At 37.4% G+C, this 25,738-nt stretch overlaps 1 protein-coding gene across 2 annotated transcripts in view; it reads left to right on the forward strand.

Moving 5' to 3' along the window:
* Positions 1–25,738, forward strand: part of CDKAL1 (CDK5 regulatory subunit associated protein 1 like 1) — a 392,981-nt gene that overhangs the window by 364,410 nt on the left and 2,833 nt on the right. For both annotated transcript variants that reach the window (XM_031049673.2, XM_005149870.3), the window contains one exon: positions 1,723–1,887. In XM_031049673.2, coding sequence (XP_030905533.2) covers positions 1,723–1,887 — 165 coding nt within the window. The remainder of the gene's footprint in view (positions 1–1,722; positions 1,888–25,738) is intronic.

A 25,738-nucleotide genomic window follows, 5' to 3' on the forward strand; every position in this document is an offset into this window, starting at 1 on the left:
CTTTATCAGGATTAACACTTCAGCCTGGTATGTCGCATTTCATTTAATGTACTTTCTATAATGAATTCTCTCCACACAGAAACATTATCTGTGAACTAGGAAAGAAGTACAGCATCTATTCCACAAAATCATTATTTTTGCTCAAAAGCCAATGACTTGCTGCATATCAGTAAAATCAACTTTTCTGAATCTTCATGATTTCATTCTGGTTTTGCCTTGGCTTCTCCTTCATTTTACTGCACTGACCTCTCTACAGTTTGTTCTCGCTACCTTTAGTTATTCAGTTGTCTGAACCTGGAGAGGCTACTGATGGTGGTTATACTTAAATAGTCACTAATAGAGCTTTCCTGTGGCTCAGGGTTACGTTACATCATTTATTTATTTATTTTTGCTTGATTTTGGTTAGTAGTAAGTAACATTCCTGCTCGTGAAATATCTGCTTGTGTTAGATACCTGGGTTACTATTTTTAACTCTTTTTCTTTCTTTTTTTTCTGAAATCTCTTTGTTGTTGTACTTAATCTCTAACTACTGCCTAAGCCTTATATATTGCTGTTCCTTGCTTTTGTAGCTTATCAGTCATCTTTGAAGAGCTTGGCTTTCCATATAGATATTAAAAAGAAATTGCTTGGTATATCAAAGTTTCATTAATTAAAGAGAAAGCAGTATGTGAAAAAGAAGGTGTTTTATGGGGCATTTGTACTGCACCTAATACCACTCCTAGCTGGGACTGGAAATACACGAAATACAAATGGTAACATAGGAAGTAATTTTAAATTTTATTACGGACTACATACTTTCCATTTTTAAAACATATGTCTTTTCCCTAAAATCTTATGTGGCATGTTTGACTAGGATAATATCCTACTGTTTGTCCAGGTAAGTACAAGACTAGGTGCTATTAACTTTAATAGGAGTGAATTTGGTGATAGTAAATTGAAAACCAGTCTTGAGTCACTAAATAGTGTATTACAGTTTGGAAGCTGGAGCTCAGAGGCCTGGTGTTAACATTCTGTTAACTCAGATAGTTATCAGACCTATTCTCTCTTCACTGGCCTCATCTATATTAAAAGAGTTTGCTATTAAAGCTACATCAGTGAGCTACACTGACAGATTTCTTGGTAGAACTAGAGCTTACATTTGTGGAGGCTCTCTTTTTAGAGCCTTTTTATGCCACTTGTTCTTCCAGCAAAAAGTGTTGCTCGTGTATGTTGAGAGCTTTCTTTCCTAACACACACAATTTCAAAACATCTGTTACATCATGTCTTTTTTGTGAAGCTCTTACCAGACTGTCTGATATTATGGCATGTTCAGGAAAGGGTGGTACTAGTTGCTAACCAAAGAAACACTCACCCATTTTTACAGGCATTCATTGTCAATCATGCGTCTCAGCTTCAAAGGATCCGCACAATCAAAATGAGGCCTTGTGCAAACAGAAACAAGGGCATAATTTCTGTCCCAAAGCATTTACAGGCTCAAAAGCATATTTTTTTTAATTATTTTTTTAAAGTTGACCTAACACTACACAGACCTCACAGAACGCAAGCTGGAGGTGTTACTGGTCAACTGTGTCGTCAGGGCCTATCGTGTATGCTGGTGACTAAATTTTAAATGTTTTAGGATTTGCTCTGATGTTTATAAAATACCTGTTTTCTGAGTGGAAGCTGGAGACACTGATGTTCTTTGTGGCATTTAGTAACTATATCTTTATCTTTATTTGAAAGGTTCTTGTACCAAAGGATCCTTCGTTAATGGGTAAAATGGTAGAAGTGAATATTTATGAAGCTGGGAAACATTTCATGAAGGGGCAACCAGTGTCAGATGCCAGAGTTTACACTGCATCCATCACTAGACCGTTAGCAAAAGGAGAGGTTTCTGGTTTAACAGGGGTGAGTAAAAGACATTTTCTGCTTTAATACACTAGTAAAACAGCAGCTGTTCAAGCATAATGATTCCATGCTATGTATCTGTTATCATTTTATAGTTCCCCTCTTATATATGCATGAAGCTTTAATCTTTACTGGCAGATTGAAATCTGAATTTAAAAGATGTTTTTGCTGATGCTCCTAGCTTTACTTTGCTGACTATAAAGGCAATAATACACTTGTTTCTTGTTCCAGAGTGCAATAGCTTAGTAGAACTGAAAAGATTTAACAGCAGTGATTATATAATTCAATGTATTTTAGTTCTAGTTTAGTGGAAGGATGAATTGGTTTATTTTGCTTCACAAAGCTGTTTCTGAAAAATGTGCACAGGCTACATGCTGTTAGAACAGATGAAAATTGGATTCAGAGATTCAGAATTAACTGATGAGTGGAGGTAAAGGATATTTACAATATATTTTGGTAAAATGTCAACATCTGATTTAAAGAAAATGAAACTCCCTTAAAAAGAGATCTGATCCTTATTTTACACCTCAGTAGATATGGCTGTTAGCCAAGTATTCTCATGGAGCTCTAGTTGTAAAAACTGATGGAGTGTGAAATGAAAATGTGTATCACATTTCTAAGCATCATTTGATGTCCTTTCTCCTGCACTGTTGTTAGGATCTCCAAAAATATGTAGCAATAATTTAGCACATGGAAGAAGGATAATTGACAGTTTATCAGCCACCTTGCTGCTATTACAGTAAATTGTTGACAAGTATTAAAGTATATATGCATCCCTGTTAAAGTTCAAAGTAGTCATATTTAAAAGAAACAATCAAGGCATACCTTATGTGACTGGTGTTAAGCTAAGCTACTTGGTCTCTTGAATAAGCCTGGCTATGGAAACACAGAGCAGCAATAATGCACCTACTGTAATGTGTTTGGCAGGTCATGAAACTTAAGCACAAACACATTGCTAACCTCTTGTTTGAATACTGTCTGTGTGCATGTTTATAATGGCCTGATAAGGGTCCGTAAGAGGGGAAAAAACAGCCAAAACCCTCAAATTGCCTGGTTGGACTATGTAGCTATTTAAACACAGATGATTTTTTCATCAGAATGTGGGGTTTTTTTTTTAATAATCTGCTGGGAGAGACCCAAGCCTGTCATTAAAGTGAGTGTGTGCTGCCAGAAACTTGTAGCATGGGAACAAGCAAGCAGACTGTTGACTGAAATTTTGTATGTTAAAAATGAGAGATGAAATTATTAATGGTAACTGCCGTAAGAACTTACTGAGATGTATAGGCCTGCTCCTGCCCTTTGAGTGTAGGTAAGAACAAGTACCTGGAATGCTCAAGTAAATGGCTACAGAAAGTGAATAATAAGGCAAATTGCTTTTCGTGACTTTTGTGGCTGCCAGTGCTCCCTCAAGGGAGTATCTTATTTATGTTTGGTCTACTGGACATGTTACAAACTTTTACTTTCTGGAAAAAGAAAAAAAAATCTCAATGCTTCAGTAAATGGGACATCTTTTGTATGTGGAAGCTATAGCTGAAAGCTTTTAATCATGCCTGGCCAATGCATAATCTGTAGAACATGAGCTGAAATTGTTAGTGGGAAGTTCATCCCGACAAATCATATGTGGCAAGTCAGGAACTTTCTTAAGTCATTGTAAGGTTTTGGCTGGCTGAAAGATGCTCTTTAAGTAGTTCTGTATGACTGGACCACTGGGAAACATTTCCTGGTAGGTGTGCTCTAGACATGTAATTATAACCTAAGATGCATATGAGCAAGATAGAAGGGTGACATATGTCATATGACCCTTTATATAGCTTGTTATGTGTGCAGATGGCAGTTTGGGGAAAGAAGGAGGAGGCAACTCAGAACATATGTATTCAGATACTCCTTTAAAAGTAGCAAAAGAACTTGAATCTTCAACAAGCTTCCAAGTGCCTCCACCAGGTTTTCAGAGAGGCAGCATGCAAAACTGAAACCTTGGGTAGCATTTTTAAGTAATCAAACTGTATAATGTTACCTAACATAGGTTATAAAAGCAAAAAATTGAAACACATGTCGCCCTTTCACTTTCTGCTTCCCACTGTGCTCATAAATAAGCAAGAATTAGGGTCTGCTTTACATTCCCAGGCTTGAAAGGATGGGTAGCCAGCTGGCTCTTTTAAGAGCAGGTATGTTTCTGTTGGACGTCCCTTGGGGAGAAGCTCTTTTAGCGCAGCAGCCAGCATCCTGTATGTAGCAAGCTGTCTGAAGTGCCCATGAAGTTTCTAGTGGACCTGTGGTCTCACATGGTCAATAATATGACTTCCTCTCAACTTGTTTACGTTTGCTGGTCCATGATGAGGGGTAGTTCAGACAAATATATGAATTTAAATGTAGATAGATGTAATCTAGATCAAAGGAATGGGATAATGGGCTGTACTGCAGTAAAACACATGCTTCAGTCCGTTTCTCTTCAACCAAGCATTTGGTTCTTTTCTAATGACACAGGGGCTGCAGTGCACACATTACAGTCCAGCATGTTGCACAAGTACGATGAAGAAGAGGAATAGATTGCTGAGTCAGAGTTGTAATGTGGTTGTAGACAGTCTGTAGCAGTTAAGAAGATGCTATTTTTGTAGTCTATCCTGGGCATCACTTGCTATCATTAACAGTGTTTTCATTAGCTTGCATAGGACACAATGAAAGATGTTTCAAAAAGCATCACAGCTGTACTTCTCTGTAATGAGGAATGATCAGAGAGAGTGAAAGCTTTCAAAAACTGTAGTTTTTGAGGAAACTAATTATATGACCTAAAAAAAATTGAGAGCCCCACAATGTGAGGATGTCAAAGCAAGCCACAAACCCATCCTAAGCAAGAAGAAACTTCTGTAGATGCTATGATGAGGAATACCTCAAAGGGACCAAAACTCTTTCTCAGCTACTACATGACCCTCAGTAATTTTTTCTGACAAGTCCAGAGGGGCCATCAAAAACAACATGGTGTGCCTGAAGGAACAATGGTAGGCCTTATTTTTTTTTTTTTAATCCTTTTGATAGCATGATTGAGGCAACAAATTCATCCAAAGAAATACAAGAAGCAGGTCACCAACTGGAATCAGCAGATTGGGCTGGGAAAGAGGGAATGCAAAATATCACATAAAGGACAATCTACATACTCTGTAAAATATTCACATAGAATCATAGAATAGTTATGGCTGGAAAGGACCTTAAGATCATCCATTTCCAACTCGCCTGCCATGGCCAGGGACACCTCACATGGAACCGTGTCACCCAAGGCTCTGTCTAACCTGGCCTTGAACACCACCAGGGATGGAGCATTCACAACTTCCCTGGGCAACCCATCCCAGTACCTCACCACCCTCACAGTAAATAATTTCTTACTTATATCCAATCTAAATGTTGTATATCTGTGCCAAATAAGGATGAGACAAATACTGATAGAATTAATTCAGGAAATTTCTAGCATATCTTTTTTTATCTTGCTCTTCTCACTTCAGCACTTTGAAATTCGGTAAAGCAAATTAATATGTCTGCCATGTCCTTAACCACTCTGTTAAACTAGTCTTTGAGATTCTGGAAGTGGGTTTGCAACATGTGTATTACTGAGTACATTGTTACTTGGTAATAAACATTCTTGAAAAGTCAGCAGTGCATGTTAATGGTCTGAATGTAATATTTTAATTTTCATTCATTTTAGCCATGTTGAGGGATCTTGACAGTTTCCCAGCAGCATAAAGTATAATACCTAATAAATATGTCCTGTTTACAGAAAAATGTTTGCCCAAACCTAATTGCTGAAAAAAGAAAGGATCTGCAAGAATATGATCGCTTGTTAGAAACGGAAATAGAGTAGGTTCTGTAATCCAAAAATAATTCCTGTTGTTTACATATGCTCTGTGACTAGGGGAAAAAAATATTGCAAGATGAAGAAGAGACCAAAGGACTAGGCAATAAAAATAAAAGGCTGGCTACCTGCCAGAATTGTAATGCATTGCCAGAATCAAAGCCCTGTAAGTCTGAGGGCCTTTGGTGGGAAATCTTAATCAGATGGAAAATTAAGGCAAGAAAAAAAATTAACAGGCTATTTATATAGTCATTATTATTTTTTTCATAATTCCTGTTTCTATAATGCATCTATGACTGACTTTCTTCTTAAATAAATACAGGCACATTTTGTTATCTGTTTTCTGTTGGTTTATGTGATAGCGTTTTTCATGTCTAATGCTTCTTCTGAAAGTAACTCCTGCTGACATTCCCCATTTGCAGTATCTCCTTTGTGAGTCTGGGATCTTGGTGCGCATCTCTATGGCTCCCAAGCCATGGTAATATCCACAGTTGGCCTGTTAAGCTAATAGCTGTTCAAGTCATTAGGACCTTCTGAGGAAATGAGGAGTGAGCTACTGATTTTGAGTTAGCAAGCAATTGCTTGGTCAGTCTGCTTGTGCCCTTTTTAATCTTCATCCTGCCTTCATTTTTCTGTTTGCAGTAGGTTATTGTGGCATTGTAATTTGGGATACTACAGAGGAAGCTTAATGTTCCTGGTCGCTCAGTTAGCAACACGTATTTTCTAGTTACATTAGTGAAAGATGACCTCTAAACATTGCCCAGCCTTTTTTCTGATGTTAGGAAACAGGAAAGATGCATATATCAAACACATCTTTATAGCCTGCCAAAAAAAAACCAATCAACAAAGCATAGCTTGAGGGAAACTCTCTGATCTCAGGTAGAAAGGGTGCTTCACTTGCAGGCAAAATAAAATGGAGAAGGGGGAAGAATGTATATTCTGCTGGAACAGAAATGAAAGAAATGATAACAGAATTGAGATCTGTGTGTTGGAAACTTCCTTCAAGAACTTGGAAGGAAATGTGGAAGATGTGCATAAAACTGAAGTGATTATTAAGCACAGTTTTTACATATGCTGGAGTTTCAAAGTGGTAAAAAAGTTGGTTCCTGAACAGGAACTGCAGATCAGAGATTTAGGGAAAAAAAGAGAATGAGGAAGCAAATTTTGGATCAGAAATGGCATAGAGGTGTGAGGAGAGAAATCTTTCATAAAATTACAGTTTAGATATACAGTTTAGTATAGAACGTTTGAGATATGCTAATGAAAGGCTGGCATTTCCAAAGAAGAAAGATAAAGTAAAATAAAACACACCTTTTACCTCTCTTGGAAAGGTACTTTGCAAAGGGATCTTTGTATTACAGTGTCCAACAAGGGGCAATTTGAGAAATATGTGGGAAGTTTCTATTTAAGATAAACATACTGCCAATTAAAAAAGGAACATTTTCCTGGAGCACTGTTTAGTGCATTCTGTGCTCTTGAATGCTTAGGAACATACCTTTTGTTGGCTCAGTAGCTCTCTCTCCCTTTTTCTCTGAAACAACTGATAGTCACATGAAGCGTGCAAGTACTTAGTGCTTTTGCATTTATTAATCTGTTTTATTTAATGTATTACTCCTGTTCCCCACTGGTTGTAAATAGAGGTCATAAAAGACGGTGTTAAATCCTTCTTAATTATTATTTTTTTCTTCAGTTATTTCACTAAGGTCATTGTAAAGTTAGTATAAGAAAAGAAAAATATCCTTTCTAAGAGTTGAGCTCAATGCCAGCTACTGATTTTTTTTTTTAAAGAACCTTTAAAAGTCTAATTTTTCCCTGGAAAAAAAAATGACAAAAATTTGTAATGTGCTGTTCCTTGTATGATGATTTTCATGATCTACACATAACCTGCACACCGTGTTGGCTTTGTCTGTCTGGGGATTTGAATTGATTTGAATTTTTCTTCTGCTTGAAAGCTATTTCTCAGCTTAGAATCTGAAATTCAGGGTGAATTCTTTCTTATGGGCAGAATAAATTCTTCACTGGACTGGGTTACATGTAGTGGTTGGAGAATATTGATCAATGCTGGTCTTTAGGTACATGCTTAGCAAATACCTGTGAGAAACGCTTGAGATGTGGGTCATCCACCATCCATCATGTGTCATGGTATGGGCCAGGTGACCTCTTAAGCTTGTTTCCAGCCTTATCTTCTGTAATTATATGAACATTTTAATTTAGCCAACAATCCTTTGATGACTAGCAACCTGGAATAAAGGTAGTTAATTGATCCAAAACATTTATCTACACTACGTAGAGATGTTAAAATACATAGAGATGATTTAAAGCAGCAAACTGAAGAGCCAGCATAAGGCCTTCACCAGATAGTTTTATCCTGAGGGTTTTAATTTAATGGGCATGTTGTCTTTCTGCCCATCCCTCTGGCAGGGCTGAATTTCAGCTCCAGAGATCAAAGCTCAGCTGAAACAACACATATTACATAGCACCTTTTAAACAAATGTTCTCTTAAGTCCATTTCAGGTGAAAAGATCTGAACTTTAGTTTATTTACTTTTTAATTTCCTCAGCAGACAGTGTTATTTGGCTGAATGTCACTGTCTAATCACTTTAAATTACATAATTATCTTAATCCTGTGCAGTGCATGCAGCAAATGGAAATAGAAATGACTGGGATGATTCAACTGTAAGTCATTTTGTGGAGAATAAGAGACGGTTAAACAGAAATGTTCTATCCCTCCTGCCTCCAGAGGTAAAACTCCAAGTGCTAAAATAGTTCTGCCATTTTTGTGTATTATTCCTAGTACTTGACCTGCTGATACTGCACTGTGGGATGAGTGGGTGGGTTCTGCTCTCTCTTGGCATAGGAATAAATTGGAAGTGTGTCGCCATGGTAATATTAACTACTTAACACCCCCTGTCATATTTAGGAATTCCTTTTAAAGTATTTTTTTCTTTTCAATCAAAACTTTAACAAATGGACTCTTTGGAAAGAATCAAAAGGCATTTGGTTTTAGTAAGGCTTTATTATTTAATGTATCATGTTATAAATTCACAAAGTTTTAATTGGCTTTCAGGGGGAAAAAATGCAACAGCCACAACTTTTCTCATTTTTTTCCTGTAGGTGAAGGATATTCAACCCACATATATATTGTAGCTTTGCTTGTAGTATTTAGTAATCCCTTTTTATTACTACTCTTTAGATAACTAAAAAGCTCATGTATGCAGTATTGCTCTACATTCCTTTCCTCTCCTGCTTTCCCTGCAAGCAAACACATAGAGTCATAAGATATTTATGTCTTGGATGAATGATTTTTCTACCTTTCCTCGTCTATCGAAGCTGTAATTGTACTAGTCTTTCTACATGAATACTTGAACAGGACAGCATGAAAAAGGCATGTGAAGCTCACGAGGAGAAACAGAGGTTTAGAAGGGTGTATAGCTTTCCCTGTCTCCAAATGAAAGGTCAGTAGGACGTTTGATTTTACTCATACAAGGTATTGGAATGTTGAACTTCTACGTCTTAGAAACATATTTCTTGCCAAAACCATTGAAGTAAGAAGGTTCATTGGCTTTGAGGTGTTTTGAAGGCAAATAAAAATTACAGACATAAGGTTAAGCTACTTTCTAACTTTAAAATATTTAAAAGTCCATCTCATTTAAAAAATATATAACAAACCATGTAAAAGGCAAATTAGGGTGTTCTGTATCCTTTAATATTATTGCATGTTCTAAAATTTTATTAGATTATCAGTAAATTAATGGCTCTGTAATAGACTAAATATCAGCCTTTCTGTTCTTGTTGATTCTCCCTATGATAATGAGAATTTACTAAGCTATATATAAATTTTGCAATTTTTTTTTAATTCTGGAAAATCTATTAAAACAGTGTTGAACTGACCCAGCAATATTAGAATTGTGGCCCATAGTAGAATATCAAGATCCATTCATAATCATACTTTCCCACTCAGGTTTTGATATTTGGACATAGTGATTTACATTTGGTTTTAATATACTTGTCAGTAGCATTAGGTTACAGATTTTTATGTGGTGTCAAACATAATAAAAAGAGGAAAAGGCTCTTCAGTATGAGAAACTATTTTTAAGCTTTTATCAGTATTCAGTTATATTTTGTGTATGAGGATATCCACATAACAAAAATTCAAAGCCAATTTTACAGTGGCTATATCTTTAACTGAAATTAAATCACAGCTGAGTAATAAGAATGAAGTTGTATTTGGTGGCTTCACTGGAGAAGACATATCTTAAAATATCCAAATGCCATACTTCAGTGAAGTGGGTGTGAAATTCAGAGCCTTAAGTTTACCAAGGACATACCCCTAACTACACTAGATTATCCAAAGAACTTACTGTGCCCCTCTTGAATATACTAAAATCGCAATATTCTTAAAGACAGCCCACAGAAAGTTGTAATATCTAAGCAAGCTTAATAAACGAATCCTTCTTCAAAGGCGTTACACAATAACTGTTTAGACAGGCTGTATTCCATATCAAGTTTAACATTCGCTGTAGATACTTTGTCATGTAATCAGATCAAAGTCTTGATCATTCCAGTAGCCACTAAAGCATGTTGTTGCAGATTTATTGGACCAAACAACAGAAATAAACCCTTGCCCTCCTACTACAATCTCTCTCCAATCTAAGTTGTTGTTTGGGTTTTTTAAGGGAATCCTCTCAGACTACAAAAGGAATAATTGCTTTAAAAGTTTATGTTTGACCTCTAAGAAACTTGGCATATGAAGGTTTTCATGAGACCTGACTGTTAAATTTATATGACTTTAGGTTCAGTTCTGATTTATAACAAGTTCCAAAGCAAGCTGTGCCTGTGGGCTTTATCAAAGATCATTAAATAAAGGAAACATTTAGAAAAGTAACTAATTATTTAAACACTTCATTAAAGCTGTACAAAGACAGCTTTACCTGTGGTTAGTGTACAGTACACTAATCTTGATAACCTTCCTCTGACTACTTCTCAGTTTGTGTTTAAATTACTTGAAGGATTCCCCCACCTCTAATTTATTATATCAGATGTTAGACCCTTTTCTAAAGTTGCAGAAAAATTTTCTGCTGACTTATTCCAGTGCCAGGCTAAGTCACTTATACTACATAAATCTAGAAAATACAACTGGATTTGATGTAATTGTCAGATCCAGCACTGGGAAGGAGGAATATTGCGCTGGAAGATCTGGTCAGTATAGCATGAGAGGTTGTGGTGATGTGATATGCTTAGTGTAGATAGCCCAAATCCCATACACATTCCCAATAAAGTAAAATTAGTTTTACATCCGTTTGCGTAGTCTGTTAGGTATTACACCTTTCTTTTTACTCAGAACAGGTTCCAAAACTTGTTCTTTGTTTTCACTGGAGATTTGCTCTAAGCAGATTCACAGGTGTGCATCAGAAGCAGTTCATGTTTTAAGGTTCCAAAAGAGTCAGAGGGCTTCAAGCAGTCTACCTGTGTTTGAAACTCAAGCCCACAGGATGTTAAAATTCCAGAATATTTGCTTTCATTTCTTTTACTGGAGTCAGGACCAAAACCCAGTTGTTATTATTTGGTGTAATAATGATATTATGATCTTGGGAAAGCTAGGTCAAATTTTTTCCATCCTAGATGCTATAAAAACCTGAGACTTTGGAATTATGGTGAGAATGATGTGGACTTCAGTGGTGCTTCACCTTTTAATTGTTTTAATTTAAGCACTATCATGAAAACATTTTTAATTAGGATACACTGGTGTAAAGTCAAAATCAAAGATGAGATACATGGCTATCAAAGCCATCAAGAACTGCAAGAAATCATGTGGATTTTTCTCACTATTGCAGAGAAGGGCTGAGAAATCATTTGTAAAATAAAAATATAAATTTAAAAAATTTTCTCTGATAAAAATTTCTTAACAGAAATATGCATTTATAGTTGTTCTAGGTGATGACAACCATGCAGAATAATAAAGGCCCTTAAGGCAAACCATTTTGACCTACGTAGCTCATCATTCCATAGGAAAATAGTTATTTTCTGGCTTCTGGCCCAGTGTAAGTCAACAAATGCTGTAATGAAAGTTGGTGTTGCTGTTCTATCAATGTTTTGTCTCTGACACTTTTCATTTTGCCTTTTTACCTGGCCTTACTGGTAGAAATACTCTTCTGTGGGACTTGGCCTGAACAGACCTTTTCACAGATGCATGAGCATGTTGTCTTTATACTAGTCCCTCTGGTGTGGGACAGCCTGCAACCATCAGAAGAGTTCACTTGCCTCACTAGGTACTATCCAATACCCTCTTTTCCAGTGGCTGCCTGGTCAGTGCCATACATGTTGGAACATACCTGGTGTGTGGAGGAGATCTAATAGCTACTAATCACAAGTTGAATTTATGTCCGTTTCTGTGATTGGCAAGACGTGGTAGTGTAAGGCTCATAGTAGACTCATGTGGCCTCTCAAAAAGGATTGACCGCCTATGTACTAAAACAGAAGATGTATGTGTGATTGACAAATAGTGAAAGGAGTGAAACCTGAGTGGCTGGAGACCAGATGTCAGATGCAAAATAAAAAGCAAAAGCCCCATGGAAATTAATATTCTTTTTCTTTAGTCTTAGTATAACCATGGGGTCCTTGAAACGGTATTATATGAGAAAATCATTTACTAAATGTTAGCTTTCAAATTGATACCTTCTTCATAGGTATATATATGTGTATGTGTATTTATACATGTACACACATATACTGTGGTAGAACTTGAACAAATGCTCTATTTTGGATTGGAGTGACTTGGAAATTTTTGTGAAAAAACTTTTGATGGAACAGAAATGTGTAGTCAATACATTTAAGCTCTTTTTGCCGAAGCATCACATAGCTACAGAAACTACCTATGCATAATATTGACCAGATGGATTTCTGGTCCTCAAGAAAGCATCGTTATCAGGACTAGAGGAGTCTTTATTAAATCTCGTCCTTGTTTTGACATGATTTCAAATGTGATTTTAAGTCGTTTCAGTCAGACTGTCTGTGCTTTATCTTATCCGTGTGGAAACTACTTTGCAATTCTCAAATACATAGTCTCTGATAAGTGCAGATAACAATTATAATACAAAAAAGGATGGCTGTGAATATCCATTTCTGACACAGATAGTTTTTTCTAAATACAAGAACTTTAATTTGATAAAATAATGGAACTAGTGCTTAGAATGACAGGAATTCTTTTCCTCTTTCAGCTATTCAGCATGTATCTCTGTCCAAAGAAGCATTAGTTCATTATTTTTTCAGTGAGGAGTGCTTAAGATTCTGTAGCATAATCAGATTTTGTCACAGAACCACAGGGGAAAGCCAGATGTGGAGCTCTTGATAGTTGGAAATGAATGAATGAAGAGTTACACTTGGGAGAGTATCTTGTGTGATAAAAAAATTCCGTTAAGCTTTAATGTGGAGACATGAAGCATTTTAAAATCCAGACTGATCGATATGTTAAAGACTAGACTAAGCTCCACAGTTGTTATCCTGTGGGTTTGCGTTTCTCGCCCCTATAGACACCTTTTATATGTTTGCCATTTTCAAGACATCTGTTTCATTTGTGTTTATCTCAGATTTTCTTAAATTCTTTTCAGGAAAGCAGTATATTTTAGTAGAGAAGTAGAGGTGATTGAAAATCTTTTCAAAGATTGTGAATCTATCATAAAACCCTAACCTTTTCCTTCTCTTAGAAGGACAGGGTCTACAACTACTATGTTCACCTAGAAAAAAAAATAATAAAAACCCTAAAATCAACAACAAAAAACACCAAAGAAAGCAGTATTAAAATATTATGGGTTGTGTTCTGCAGACCAGTATCCTCTTCTAAATAAAGTGCAACCCTGGAATGGCACTAAAGGCCTATAGTATGTGATGACAAGAAAATAAGAATGATATTTCTCACATACATATGTGCACAGTTTATTTGGAATGCAAAGTGAAGTACTCTGAACAAAAAAAAAAATCTAGAATTTCAGTTCCTCTTTCCTATGAAAATGCCAGCTGTATTATGTTTCATCCTTTAATTACATGCTTATGCCCTATTTTCACACACATACACACGCAGATTTGTTTCCTTCTGTGCACAGAGATGAGACTGTTCATTTAGAATCAATTCACAGAATCATTTAGGTTGGAAAAGACCTTTAAGATCATTAAGTCAAACTGTTAACCTAGCACTGCCACATCCACCACTAAGCCATGTCCCCAAGTGATACATCAGCACATCTCTTAAATACTTTCAGGGATGGTGACTCAACCACTTCCCTGGGCAGTCTGTTCCAACGCTTGAAAACCTGTTTGGTAAGGAAATTTTTCCTAACATCCAATTTAATAAGCTGCTTTTAGATATTTTTCCTGTTCATTGTTTGTTGTGTAATAGCGCTGTTATTTGCTACATGCTGTTTACACTTCACTCTCAAGGGAAGTACTGATTTCTTTCTAACCTTTCATATGAACCCATGACTAATTTTCTGAGTGCTTCAGAAATAGTAATAAGTTTATGTTTACATTATCCTCCTGAAATGCAGCTTTTGTCTTCCCATTTTGGAGATGAAGGCAAGACACATATTCAAAGTATCTGCTAGAAGGTTAGTCTAGTGAACAAATCTGATAGTGGGCAGTTTAAAGTTCTTGGCACTAGATACTTAACATTATTAAAATTCTGTAGCATGTGTTTAAGTTGCAGTGGTGTCTGTTCAGCATATAAGAGAATTTATGTCCAGGGTATGAAGTCTCAAATTAAAAAAAGGAAATTAGAACTTATTACTTCCTGGTTAATTCCAAAGGAACTAATTTTCTTGGCATGAGCTAACCCTAGGAATTGTTAGACACAACCTGATAGAGCACACCATGTAAAACCTGTGTGGGAGAAGGCTGAGGTCTCAGCTGAGAATCAAATTACCAGTATTTGAACATGATAGGGTGCAGGTTTGTGTTTATGCACTTCAATCCTTTATAGACACAAAAGTTGGTTGTCTAGTCAGACCACCCCCTGAACGATACCAGTGCACTCCTGAGGGCAGACATTCATTACAGCCTGTAGATTGGATAGTTACTGTTCTTTGATGTCTTAGAGCTCCAGGGTGCTATCATGATTATCTAGCATAAAATACATAGCAAGCCAAGAAACATTTTTCTCATGTAATCTTTATTGCGGAGAAGGGCTGACGAGTCATTTGTAAAGACTGGGGATACAGAGATTGTGTTAGAGCAGTTAGGCTTGCTAATCATAGAAAGTAACCATTGCTTGATGTTTCCATGAGAGAGTCCTCCATTAACTGCAGTTGAACTTGACTGAGTGTGAAATTAAAAAGGAGACTCAGATTTCAAGACACTCCCTTAGGTGCTCAAAAGTATGCTAACTGGCACTGTGGGAGACCTCCTGAAACAGCTAAGGATACTTAAAGGAAAAAGGCCATGACAATATGAAAAGAAAACCTTTGTATTATCACTGAACCCACAAAGTTGGTCAAGATCAGTCACATTTTATTAAGTGTTAAATGTCAAGCTTGCATGAAATGCTCCTTTTTTGCCAAGGTCTGATTCCAGCTGCAGTTGGTGAGCATCTACAGTGCCGGGAACTCTTTAATACTGGGTAGAAAAGTCTGTGAAAATGCATGACATTCTTAGGAACATACATATTAAGTCACTGCGTAGTCTTAAGAAACTATATTTAAAACTTAACCTTAACAGAAAGAAAAAATTTAGAGGCTATGTTGGTGTCTGGTGCCAACTGGAATCTTGAGACAGGAATTATAGAAACCCAATTGCGGGCATGCATTAAGGAACTGGAAACACTTTAATTTTTCTTTGTCTCTTTACCTGTAAAATGAGGGAGGCATATAGATTCCTACCTACTGGTATGGAATTTGAAACTCTGGAACATAGAATCACTCCTAAATATTTTAAAAGCTGATTTTATACCATGTTTATCAATGATGTTAGGGTGTAATGATGTTGCTGTATTGTTTGTCCCAGTGATTATTGTATAATAGGATGTTGAAGTTCCCCTGGAACATTCCATTTGTAATGCTCGGCTCTGCAGAAGTAAATGAAAACACCACAGATTCAGGATTAAGACATACTCTAAGATATAGGGGCAGGACTTTGCCAAGAACCTGTACATATATAAGTTCCTTCTACTTTGCTCAGTATGAAAAATCTTTTAAAGCTTTTCCTGATTTTGAGAGAGAATGTCCCTTGATATATTTATTACAGTATTCTTTGCTAATAACAATGGTTACAAAGGCTTTTAGTATTTTATGCCTTCTACCATTTGGGAGTATAGAATTCCTCTTAAAGATAGTATTTTAATGTATGCTGAGAGAGTTCACTTCCATGTAAAAGCAGTATTATCCATTTCACTGTTGGTATGAGAATATCATTCAGTTATATTGGTGGTTCTTGTGGCTTGAATATATGTTTTCAGATCTAGCTATTTATTTTATTGAGGTACTCTTTCTGATGGAAACCTTTTGTCTTTGCCTGTAGCTACTGTTGACCTCCATATAATTGTCATTGTTATTTCAAGATTTAAAAGGGAAGCAAAAAGGTGATAATCTCTGAAAGCTTGGGCTATAAAAGAATTATCTCATATTTCTTTTAATAATCTCAACTATGGAACAGTCTTTGAACCTTCACATGCTGCTGGCACTTTGTCATTCTTTCATCATTCAACAAAATAATCTGCAAAAATTACTGTATTGTAAACACAACCTTAAAATACTAATATAAAAATAATCATAGAGTAGTTAGGGCTGGAAAGGACCTTGAGATCATCTAGTTCCAACCCCCCTGCCATGGGCAGGGACACCTCCCACTAAACCATATCACCCAAGGCTTCATCCAGCCTGGCCTTGAACACTGCCAGGGATGGAGCATTAGCAACTTCCCTGGGCAACCCATTCCAGTACCTCACCACCCTAACAGTAAAGAACTTCCTCCTTATATCCAATCTAAACTTCCCCTGTTTAAGTTTTAACCCTTGTCCTATCACTACAGTCCTATCACTTGTCCTATCACTACAGTCCCTAATGAATAGTCCCTCCCCAGCATTCTTATAGGCCCCCATTCAGATACTGGAAGGCTGCTAGGAGATCTCCATGCAGCCTTCTCTTCAGGCTGAACAGCCCCAACTTTCTCAGCCTGTCTTCATATGGGAGGTGCTGCAGTCCCCTGATCATCCTCGTGGCCCTCCTCTGGACTTGTTCCAACAGTTTCATGTCCTTTTTATGTTGAGGACACCAGAACTGCACACAATACTGCAAGTGAGGTCTCACGAGAGCAGAGTAGAGGGGCAGGATCACCTCCTTCGACCTGCTGGTCACCCTACTTTGAATGCAGCCCACAATATGGTTGGCTTTCTGGGCTGTAAGCGCACACTGAAGCTGGCTCATGTTCATTTTCTCATTGACCAACACCCCCAAGTCCTTCTTCACAGGGCTGCTCTGAATCTCTTCTCTGCCCAACCTGTAGCTGTGCCTGGGATTGCTCTGACCCAGGTGTAGGACCCTGCATTTGGCATGGTTAAACTTCATGAGGTTGGCATCAGCCCACCTCACAAGTGTGTCAAGGTCCCTCTGAATGGCATTCCTTCCCTCCAGCATATCAACTGAACCACACAGCTTGGTGTCATCAGCAAACTTGCTGAGGGTGCGCTCAATCCAACTGTCCATGTCACTGACAAAGATGTTGAACAAGACCAGTCCCAAGACTGATCCCTGAGAGACACGACTCGTTACTGGTCTCCAGCTGGACATAGAGACCAGAACTCTTTGCGTACATCCAGCCAGCCAGTTCTTTATCCACCGAGTGGTCCACCTATCAAATTGATCTCTCTCCAATTTAGAGACAAGGATGTTGTGTGGGACAGTGTTGAACACTTTGCACAAGTCCAGGTAGATGACATCAACTGCTCCACCCCTGTCCATCACTTTTGTAGCCCCATCATAGAAGGCCACCAAATTGGTCAGGCAGGATTTCCCCCTAGTGAAGCCATGCTGGGTGTCACCAAGCACCTTGTTGGTTTTCATGTGCCTTAGCATGCCTTCCAGGAGATCTGCTCCAAGATTTTGCCAGGCACAGAGGTGAGACTGACTGGTCTGTAATTCCCTGGGTCATCCATTTTCCCCATCTTGAAAATGGGGGTTATATTTCCCTTCTTCCAGTCATCAGGAACTTCACCTGACTGCCATTAGTTTTCAAATATGATGGTCAGTGACTTGGCAACTTCATTTGCCAGCTCCTTCAGGACCCACAGATGAATTTCATCAGGTCCCATGGACTTGTGCACATTTAAAGAAGGAAGAAGCTGGAATCCTGTGGAATGATATCTTGTCAGATAGGCCATGGTATGCACACTGAAAAAGATAGTATCTAGTCTTATTACAAGTAAATGTACATCCTGTAATTCACTGTAATATATTTTCAAACCCATGAAGCCTGTGCTGGTGATCTCTAGGAAACAGATTTGTAGGTTAACCAACAACCTGGTGATCTGTAGGAAACAGATTTGTAGGTTAACCGGATAAGAGCTCAGAGCAAGTACCTGCCATCTTTGTCATAAAACTGAGCTATGCACAAAGAGACAAATAGTGACAGATCCCCATCCTGAATCTGTCCATAGGTTCATTCTTCATTTTAAGTCATTACTTGGAGGACTGTAACTTTTGAATCACACTTTTTCTGCTTAGAAGATCTCTCAGTTCTCCTGTGGAATACTGCTTGCATGTCACTTGTTTCTGGCATAATGATTGACACCCCAGACACCTCAGTACAAAAGAAAGTAAAAGGTAGCTCAGACTCTAGACATCACACCTTCTATTTTTCAAAATGTTTCTTCTGACCTCAAATGGCAGGTTATTTTGACAATGCAGTATTTCTGTAGGGGGAGAATACTGAGTTACTAACTTAATAGCACCATAAAATACAAATACATAAAAAAGAGTCAACTCCTGCCTGGAAGCTTGTATAGGTAAATACAAGGAAACAGGGTAAAACAAATGGGTATAATGGAAAGCAGCACAAGACTGTGTTTTAAACATTTTGGAAGTATTTTTGGCTTAGTTTTCTTAATTGGTTGTTTCTCTTCTTTTTGTTTCTTTTCTTAGTTGATCTCTGTTTCCCTCCTCCTCAAAGTGTGCATCAAAAAGGAAGTAATTTAATAAGCCCCAGATACTCAGCCTTCTGTTTGCCTTTTAACTGCATTGTGAATTTTGAGAGTTCTTTGAGGCATAATCCTTAAAGACTGTTCAGGTGAGGAAAAGAAGTAGTTAGGTCTACCCCTAGGTAAGAACAGGGAAAAGAGCAGAGAGGTGTCTGCCAAGAAAAATACCAATGGAGCCTTACATTAGTGGTGGAAAATTCCAGTACCGTAACTTACAGAGAGAATTTATTTCTTTTATGCTCTTACATAGGAATATTAAAGTTTGAATTTCATTTTAAGGTAGGGGTAGGAAGTTCCAGAGCTGGGTCTGTGTGACATGGACAGAAAGTCATGATACAGTATGTTATTCCGAAGTGTGTTCCTGTTGGCATCTCTGCTCTGTTTGTTAGGAGAGCTGTTTATTATGGTCAGATGATGCAAGTGAGAAGTATAGGGGAAAAAAGGACAGACAGGAGTAATGAAAGTGAGAGGTAGTTGAGTAATGGGAAAGATGCTTTTTGTAATCTGCCCAAAGGAATCAGACAGATTATTCAGATGTTACTAGGAAAGAAAAAAAAATTTTGCTGACTTGCTGTGTAGATCAGGAGTAGGATCTCCATAAGTGATGACAGACCTGGAAGAAACTATCAGTTCTGGTGCAACTGAGCTTAAGGTCAATCAGTCTTTCTGTTCTCCCATTATTAAGGCTTATGTTTATATTTGACCATGGTCCAGCTGTTAGGAGCATTGCTGACCTGACTTAACTAGGTCATTTGTAGTGATCTTACTATAACTTAAGAATTGGTAACTGGAACAAGATCACATAGAGTCACAGAGATGGTGAGGGGCTGAAGCACTTGGCCTAAGAGGTGGAGGGACCAGGCTTCTTCAAGCCTGGAGAGGAGGCTGTAAGAGAAGCCCCCCCCCCCAGTGTCTATAGGGATATTATTGAGAAGACTAAGCCAACTGCTTCACAGTGGTGCATGTGGGAGGACAAAAGACAGTGGGCATAAGCTGAATAGAGAGGTTTAGACTGGTTATGAGAGAAACATTTTTCCCATGAGGACAGTTGGGCAGTAGAACAAAGGCTGAGAAAGACACTGGAGTCTCCATCCTTGGAGGTTTTCAAAGCCCAACTAATTAAATGTCTGAGCAAACTAGGCCACAGCTGACCCTTTGAGCAGGAGGATGGACCTAGATGCAGACTGAATTATCCTAGGATCCTATGATGGGCAGTAAGACAGTTTAGTAACTGATTGAAGCTCTTTGCAAGATATTTTCATTAACTTATTTTCTTGCTATAACTCTGGTGATAAGGATTTGGGATTAACAGAGTAGGAATACTAATCGTTGCTAAGACTCGGAACATTTATTGAGAAATTAATAAGAAACCTGTATTTCTCCTTCAGTTCTGTCACTTACATATTAAAGCATAGAGTCATATATCACACGCATACACAAACACATGTATATATGCAAACAAAAGGAAGAAACAGTATGAAATTCCTTTGCAAAAGTTTCTGGTGGCTTTATTTATTTTTCCAGTGTTTCCCTTTTCTTAAAATGGGTAAGTAAACTGCTTGCATGTTTGGAATCAGTGAGTTCCTAGGAATGGTGTACAGCTGATAACATCTGACACAACCATGGTTGTTGACAGCACTTTGTCTTAAAAATGTAGCAGTGTGCATTCACTGGAATACATGGTGGCAGGGATGCTTCTTATGGGAATTATTGTGTTAATTCCATTAGAAAAAAATATTTCGTACACCATTTATTTTCTACCCTAAGATCAGCATTCCACATTTGCAGAAGGCTGGTAGAATTTCACGTGTAATAAATCAAATGAGCTCTCTTAATACCTACAGAGCTAAATACATTTTCTGGATCTATTCAATAAAATTTAATTTACATATTTTTTGGATGTGTAATCTATGTGACCTTCAGTAACTGTTTGTTTTTTAAATCTGAAAAATGCCTCCAAAGTGTAATAGCCCAGAGTTTCAAATGGTGCAGTAGGATATGTAATGCATATTTTAACATGTTTTCTTTTAATTTGTCACACAGACTTGTTGTGCATGATTATATAAAAGTCTGTATCTTTAAAGCCAGTAGTACAAGTGTGTAACATGTACTTGGTTGGGCTAAAAAATTCAGAAGTCTAATTTATCTTGAGATATGCTCAGTCAAGTAGTTTTTCACAGCAGTTAGCTAGCACTTCAAGCTCTAACAGTGCCCCTGAGCCATAAAAGAAATTTGCATGTAAGAAATGTTTTGAATGTATTAAAACCTCAGCTCAGAGCTAAAGAGTTGCTCTCATGTCTTTGTTGACTAACATGAAGTGAGATGTACAAAAAGCTAGGCTATGATCGACAGATGCCACAGCTTAGGTTTTGATGTGATTATATATTTCTTTCATGCACAGCGGTTTAAGTCTGGGACTGGAGCTTCAGAAAGACAGCAATCAATGGGTCTGTGCAAGAGTGCACAAAATATATTACTCCTGGCAGTCGTCAAGGCAGAATTATTCAAAAAATAATCTGAAATGCATTTGATCATTCACTGGATTGTTTAATAATTTATATTATACCTTATTAGCAAAGTCTTATGTTTACTTTGTGGCTGCCAAAACAAGATGAAAGGCAGCCTCCATGGAAATACAAGATGCATACCTCAAAGTGTCTGTCTTTGCATTTCAGTTTGATAATTTCCCTTCCTCCCCTCATTTTGATTAATAGTATATAGGTTTATATCTTATGGTACCTTTTCCTTCATTGCAGTCCTTCTTAATGAGAGCAGTGCTCCTTACTAACAAGTCTACCAAAGAGTTTATGGTCTAGAAAGACATAAATTAGTATAAACACAGATTTCTGGAAACTTCTTTACCCTAGGATTTCCTCCAAGTATTTTTTAGGAAATGAAGCTTTGGATTTAGTTTTGAATTCCACTGCGCTGAATCATTATGCTAATTTTCCTCAGTCTTGCAGCTACAAAAGTGTAATTTCTGAGCTCAGCTTAAGAAATTCCTGCGCTCTGACTAGTAATATAGTAAATATCACCATTTATATCCATTCAGAATATTGCAGAAATGCCTTGAAAATTTCCTTGAAAAGTGAATGCACTGCCAGTGTTTTATCTAGAGATACAAATAAGGACCTTTCAGAATTAATACTTCTATGAAGTGAGAGCACAGGGAGTGGACCAGTGTAACTGCTAGTTTTAACACATGCAATCTTTGCCTCCACCCAGTTTTTCTACACCAAAGGCTCATAAAAGAGCTCTAATAAACTTAATTTTCTGTGGAGAACTCCCCTCCCCACAAAATGTGAAAGGTCTTTTCTGCAGGTGTGTTGAATAGCTCTTCCAAGGCACAGTATCTAGAAAGCTTTAGGGAAAAAAAACATAGAAGGGAGGATCTTGGAATATAGCTCTACAGTATTGCAAATTCTGAAGCTCATAAGACAGCCCAATGAAGCTCTTGTAATTTGCTTTGTCTACCCTAGAAAGCTTAATTTTAGTTTTAGTTTCTGTAAATTCATCCTCTCCCTTCTTCCTCTGTGCATACAATATGTACTACAATATATACGGTGTACTTTAGCTGGAAACTAGCTCCTCAGACACTACAAGATTTTTTGCCCCAATGAAAAAATATATGTAGAGTGTTTTTCACTAGCACAGCTGGTAATACAACATTTCTATGTTAGTAAGAACTGATTATATTATAGACAGGCATGTCACTGTCATTCAGCTTTGCAGTGAGGGGCACTCAGCCCTCTGCTCAGGCTTCAGAGAGCACAAGAACATGGTCAGCTTTGCAGGGCTCTTCCTCTTCCTGCTGAGTTTTGTTGCATGTCTTACAGAGCTGCATGACATACTCTTAGGAAGAGGCATCTACCTGCAGGTGTCTCCGAGAGATTATGCTGGCTTTTAAAGCTGCTGTAGGAATTGCAGGGGACACAAAAGACTGCCATTTTCTAGGGGAGCCTTTCATTTGCAGGGAACCAGATGTACCCTTTTTTACAAATACATCTTCTGTGACAGTAACGACAGAAATTTTCAAGGAAGCCAGTAGTATTACCCATGTGTCAATGTTGCAGGGCAGAATTTGGGGGCAAATGACAGGACAGTTCTTAGAAAACATGGATCAGACAAACATATTCGTTGTTTTTCTTGAGAAAATGTCTTTGGCAGGATCATCTGAATAGATAGATGTTGTTAAACAGTAATGCAATAGTCGTTTAAGCAATACTGTGAAGTACCTCTTAAAGAAAAGAGCCGTTTTCGTTTGCAAATTGCGATCTTTTTGTCCATATAAGAACACTTTAATCCATAAGAAAATTTGTAAAGAATGCAGGTTAGCAAGTTAATAGGAGTAGTACTTCACGAGGAGGAGGAATATTTAATGAAAGCAAAACTTCTGGTTTAAATTGACAGTCTTTTATATGATCTGGGATACTGCAAAAATCAAAAAATTTTTAGCAATGTGGAAAATGTGACTACCAGTAGAAACAGATGCATCCAAGTTCAAAATATAAGGTAGAAGGAAAAAAAAATGTAGAGAAATGGCAAGAATTGTGCCTCCAAGCCAGTAAAGTTTCAGTATTACTAAAATACTATAAAAGATCACCTACAGCAAGAAAATTGAAAATTAGTTTAGTCTAACAGTATGATCACCTCATTTATGGGAAATATGATAAAGTAAGGAAGAAAATGAGCCTCACAACTTTACAGGCTGACTTACTCAAATGAAATACCACTGGGACAACTGCCTGTGGGGCCAGTGGCATTCCTCTACCATCTAGTTCATATGTATCACATATGGTAACAGAGGTTTAAGAAAACAGTGTGGTAGCAAAAAAAGGGTATAGGACATTCATTATCAAAATGAGACTATTTGATTTTGTGTTGGAAAACGAAACCAGAAAAACTGTAAAACAGAAATGAAGCACTAGTGAAATCACTACTGAAAACTACTGCACAGGAACATGAATGAATGCATAAAACACTAATGTTGGGAGGGGAAAGTCCCTCAAAACTTTTTACAGCACCTGACTTGTGTTTGGGGTGTTTTGCTGGCTGTCCCCAATCTAGCAGAGGCAGGTAGATAGAAACTGAGGCTAAGCATTAAAAGGAGCATTGAGGAGAAAGTTACAAAGTTGCTTGTGAGATACTGGCCCTTTTTATCTGTTTTCCAAGGGATAGCATCTAGTCTTGTACAGCTAAATATTCAGGACTTTACTGATTATCAAGCTATGTAGAAATATTTAATAAGGAGTTGGGAATCTTCTGGTTCTAGTCAGCCAAATTTTAGGTATGAATCTGTGAAAATTAAATATCAGAAGAACTCAGTCTTTGGTTGTATTGATATTTTTACAGCCTTATCCATTCTTTTAAATCACCTTAGCCTTAGTGTTAATGTACCAATTATACATATAAAAATGGTCATGACCATAAATTATATGCATTAGATTGGTTGAGATTGTGAGACCTGCAAAGAAAAAACAAAGGCTTTATAAATGTCTAGAATGAATAAATTACAACTGAGTTTTGATTAATGTATAAAACCCCCTTAATATACTGTACAGTTTCCAGTTTATTCTGCAGGCAAAGGTTAATCAGCTTTGATTTTGAGGAATAAAATAACTGTAGCCAGTTACTTAAATTTCCTATGGCTTAGAAATTGATTGTAATTAATAACTTCACAATATGAAGCAGCTTTGTAGCTTTTGATGAAGCTAACATTCTGTACAAGACTGAAGTTATGGAGTAGTGTTGTTATTGTATCTTTAACTGTGGAGAACTACACTCCAGTTTGCTTACATGCTTCCTTTCCTCTGTTTACCAGGTTGATGGTCTTCTAGGTGCAATATATATAAGAAGTCGTCTTTATTTCATAGGTCACTTGTTCAGTAACCCTTTGCCTGCGTTAATTGTGCTCTAAATGAGCAATACCTCAGATGTTAGAATAGCACTTAAGCCAGGCTGTCATTTGTCCCTTTGATGCTTACTTACCTAACCAGTAGTAATCATTATTTACCTTCTACAGTTACTATAATGGAGCTGATTCATGAAATGGAAAACAGGAGGTAGTTACAGACAGTTTGAATTGTGCTGTCACACTTTCATGAACAGGCACCTTCCTTGGAGCTTTGATATTTCTTTGAGTTTGCCCAGAAATACATTTGGTGAAAGGAGTTGGGCATCTGGACTGTATTTTCATGGGACCCTGCTTCAGCAGCTTAGAAATACAGGATTATCCAGATAGGTACTTTCTGGGTCCCTGACTTGTTTTTATATAAAATGTGAAGTGGGTTGGCGGGGGGCAGTGGAGGAAAATGGATTAACCAAAAGCCTTTTATAACTGGAAAATTTCAAACCAATTAAAAATCCATCTGAGCTCAGTTGAATTCCTAAGGGATTGTTGAAATAGAGGGAGGAGAAAAGAATAATGAACAGAAATATTGAATGTTGTGATGCAAGATTACACCTTTGTTTACTTACACCCTTACCACTTAACACCTCTTGCAAATGTCATCAGATTACAGTTTTAATAGATGTTTTTAGCTTTGAATGTCTACAATGCTGAACTGAACAAGGCTGCAGAAGAGAAGAGTTCCTTACTCTTTCCACTTGGATTTTCTGCTGAAATAGTGATTCAACATCTGTAACTTGTGCTTCAGTTAAAAGTCCTTGTATTCTGGGGAATCTTTGTGCTTGCAGTCAGGTTGAGAATGGTAATGGCAGGCACAGCAGGGAACTCGGATTCAATATGCTGAATGGAAGGTGAGTGTTTTAGCACAACTACCTCCTGAGGGTCAGAGGAAAGGAAAAGCCCTGTGGGAGGATTTTCAAGCACC

Source organism: Melopsittacus undulatus, chromosome 1, assembly GCF_012275295.1.
Source record: "Melopsittacus undulatus isolate bMelUnd1 chromosome 1, bMelUnd1.mat.Z, whole genome shotgun sequence".
Taxonomy (NCBI): Eukaryota; Metazoa; Chordata; class Aves; order Psittaciformes; family Psittaculidae; genus Melopsittacus; species Melopsittacus undulatus.